The sequence below is a fragment of the Egretta garzetta genome, unplaced genomic scaffold (assembly GCF_000687185.1).
Source record: "Egretta garzetta isolate BGI_Z169 unplaced genomic scaffold, ASM68718v1 scaffold318, whole genome shotgun sequence".
Classification (NCBI taxonomy): domain Eukaryota; kingdom Metazoa; phylum Chordata; class Aves; order Pelecaniformes; family Ardeidae; genus Egretta; species Egretta garzetta.
The window spans coordinates 5,432-7,788 of record NW_009260404.1 but is presented as its reverse complement, the minus strand read 5'-3'; the positions used below and the strand labels follow the sequence as shown (position 1 = coordinate 7,788).

Genomic DNA, 2,357 nt, shown 5'->3' with positions numbered 1-2,357 from the left:
CAGCTGCATTTGCCTTTCTGCAGGGAGCTGGAAGGGAACGGGATCCGGGTGCTGCACAGGGCTGTCTTCCAGGAGTGCCACGACTTCACGGTGCTGTGAGTACCTGGGGGGCCCAGCCGTGGTCCCCGCTTGCTGGGGGAGACCCTGTCCCTTTGCAGGCACGTGGAGGGAGGAGGGGGGAGCGCCAGCACTCGGCTGGGCTCCCCATTTCCCCCTGCTCTGGGCTGGATAAGGGGCTGCTCCCTCGTCTTCAGCGGTTTCAACCCACGTTGGTACACAGCATCAACTGCTCAGTCACCTTCAGAAATTCTGTAGGGGCTCCATCAGGTGCCCCAGAGCCTTTTCCAGGAGGATAGCTAACCCTGGGCTGGGGAGCTGGTGGGCTCATGCCAGTGCCCTGTCGCCAGCCCGCGGGGGCTGCCCAAACCCAGTGGGGACCTCCTTCGGGTGGGAGATAGCGGCAGGGCATGGCATGGAGAAAGTTTCCTACGGTGTGCAAATACCAGAGCTTGCAGCCAGCTCAGACCCTTCTCCTGGCATCTAAATCCCCTAAAAATATCCCTGAGGAAGGCCATAAAGTTTGTGAGCCACCTCCCCGCATGTTGAACAGCCCGTTTCCTCCCCTCCTGCCTGGAGCCCGCTCCTGCCCCGTTCCCTCCTGGCCCCGGGGCTGAGCTCTCGCCCAGGTGCCCTCCTGGAGCTGACAAAGGCAGTGGATTCGCATCAGTGATGCACAGCCCTCTCCAGGGTCTGGTTTTCCTGCCCATGATGGGCATACGCCTCCCAAAGGGATACCTACAGCCCCTGGAGCCCTGGGAGATGAAGGTGGGAGAGCTGTGCACTGTGCAGATGCTGCCCAGGAGCACAAGGCTTCCAGCGGCCACAGGGTGGTGGCAGGAGAGCAGAAGTGGGGTGAGGAGCCAAGCCATCCTCCCCGGGCAGCGGCAATCAGCGTTACCCCGAGCACTGGGGAGGCGTTGCAGGGCCCTGTGCCAGTGCTGCCAGATCAGAGTGAGCAAATAAATCCAGGGCTTCTCTGGACAGCAGCAGAGTACGCCTCTACCCTGAGACCAAACGTCGCAGCCGCCCCCACGCAGGAGCGGGGCGCGCAGCCACCCCTGGGGCATGCACCCACCCCCACGCAGGAGTGGGGCACGCAGCCGGCAGCGCGGAGGCATTGAGGTCTCTGGCCTCGCAGCCGCTCCCTCCCCTCACCTGGGGTTCCGCAGAATGCTCCCCAGCTCCCCGCGGCTCCCACCAGAGCTCCTAGCAGGCACCAGAGATGCTGAGCAGTGTGTTTGGAAGGGGGGTGCTCTGCGGGGCAGCGCTGCAGCCCCTGCCTGCCCCACGGTCCCTGGCCAGGCGGTGAGGAGCAGCCGTCCCAGGCTGGCCCGTGGAGAGCTGGAGGTGCGGATGGGGTGAAGAACCCCTTGGCACTTTACCTGGCGGTCCCTGGGGACCCTTCCTGGTCCTCCTCTGACCACTGCCCTGTGCAATGTCTCTGAGGACGAGCGCTCTGGCAAGCTCTGCTGTGACCTTCCAGCCAAAGATTGCTGGGCAAAGACCCCGATCCCTTGTCTGCCTTTCTTGGAGAAGCCCCAGTAGGCATTAAATCCCCAAAACGTACAGCGCTACTTTTTTTTCCTCCAGCGAGACCCCTGTGCTGGGTGGGTGAGCTGCCACCCTGCCATCCATCCTTCCTCCCGCAGCCGAGCCCCTTGGCTTTGATCAGCAGCGTGTTTCCCGGGGCTGTTATGGCAGTGCCATGGAAACGTCCGTACGGGCGAGATGGACGGTGTAAACATGCCCCGCCGGTGACACCGGCGCGGGAGGCGCTTTGCGAGCAGAGGCAGCAGATGTGGCAGGGGCTCGTGTTCGGGCTCTGTGGGATGAGCCATCCTGGCCGGGTGCCTCCGTGTCCCCCCCATCCTGCTCAGCCGTGCCGTGGGCCACGTTGGAGCGGGCTGCCCTGGTTGGGGTCAGCTCAGCAGAGCCTGGCTGCTCGATGCAAGCCTCCCCAGGGAGCACCGTCCCCCGGCCGTGGCACCCACGGGGTCTCCCAGCACCTTCGAGCCTGTGCCATCCCGCAGGGCTCTGCTCCTGCTGCTCCGAAACCGCTTGCATGTCCTAGTGGACTGTTCCAGGTTTTTACTTCCGAGCCCTTTCACCAGCGCTGCTCACCTTCCACACCGCTGGCGGGCTCTTCTCTGAGCTGTGGGGTCCTGTGGGATGGGGCTTTGCACCCCAAGAGCTGGGCTCTGGCTTAGACCCCCCCCAACAGCGGCGCGTTGGGCTGCAGGTGGCGGTTGTGGCTTGGAGCGTTTGGGAGGGATGCGGCAGGGTTGGGTGCACCCCAT

The 2,357-nt window shown here is 64.2% G+C and overlaps 1 protein-coding gene across 1 annotated transcript in view; it reads left to right on the top strand.

Annotated features, from left to right (window-relative positions):
• LOC104130402 (relaxin receptor 1-like) overlaps window positions 1–2,357 on the top strand; it is a gene marked incomplete at its 3' end in the record, with an annotated part of 18,828 nt that overhangs the window by 12,263 nt on the left and 4,208 nt on the right. The window contains exon 7 of the mRNA XM_035898944.1: window positions 24–95. Within this exon, the coding sequence (XP_035754837.1) occupies window positions 24–95 (72 nt within the window). The remainder of the gene's footprint in view (window positions 1–23; window positions 96–2,357) is intronic.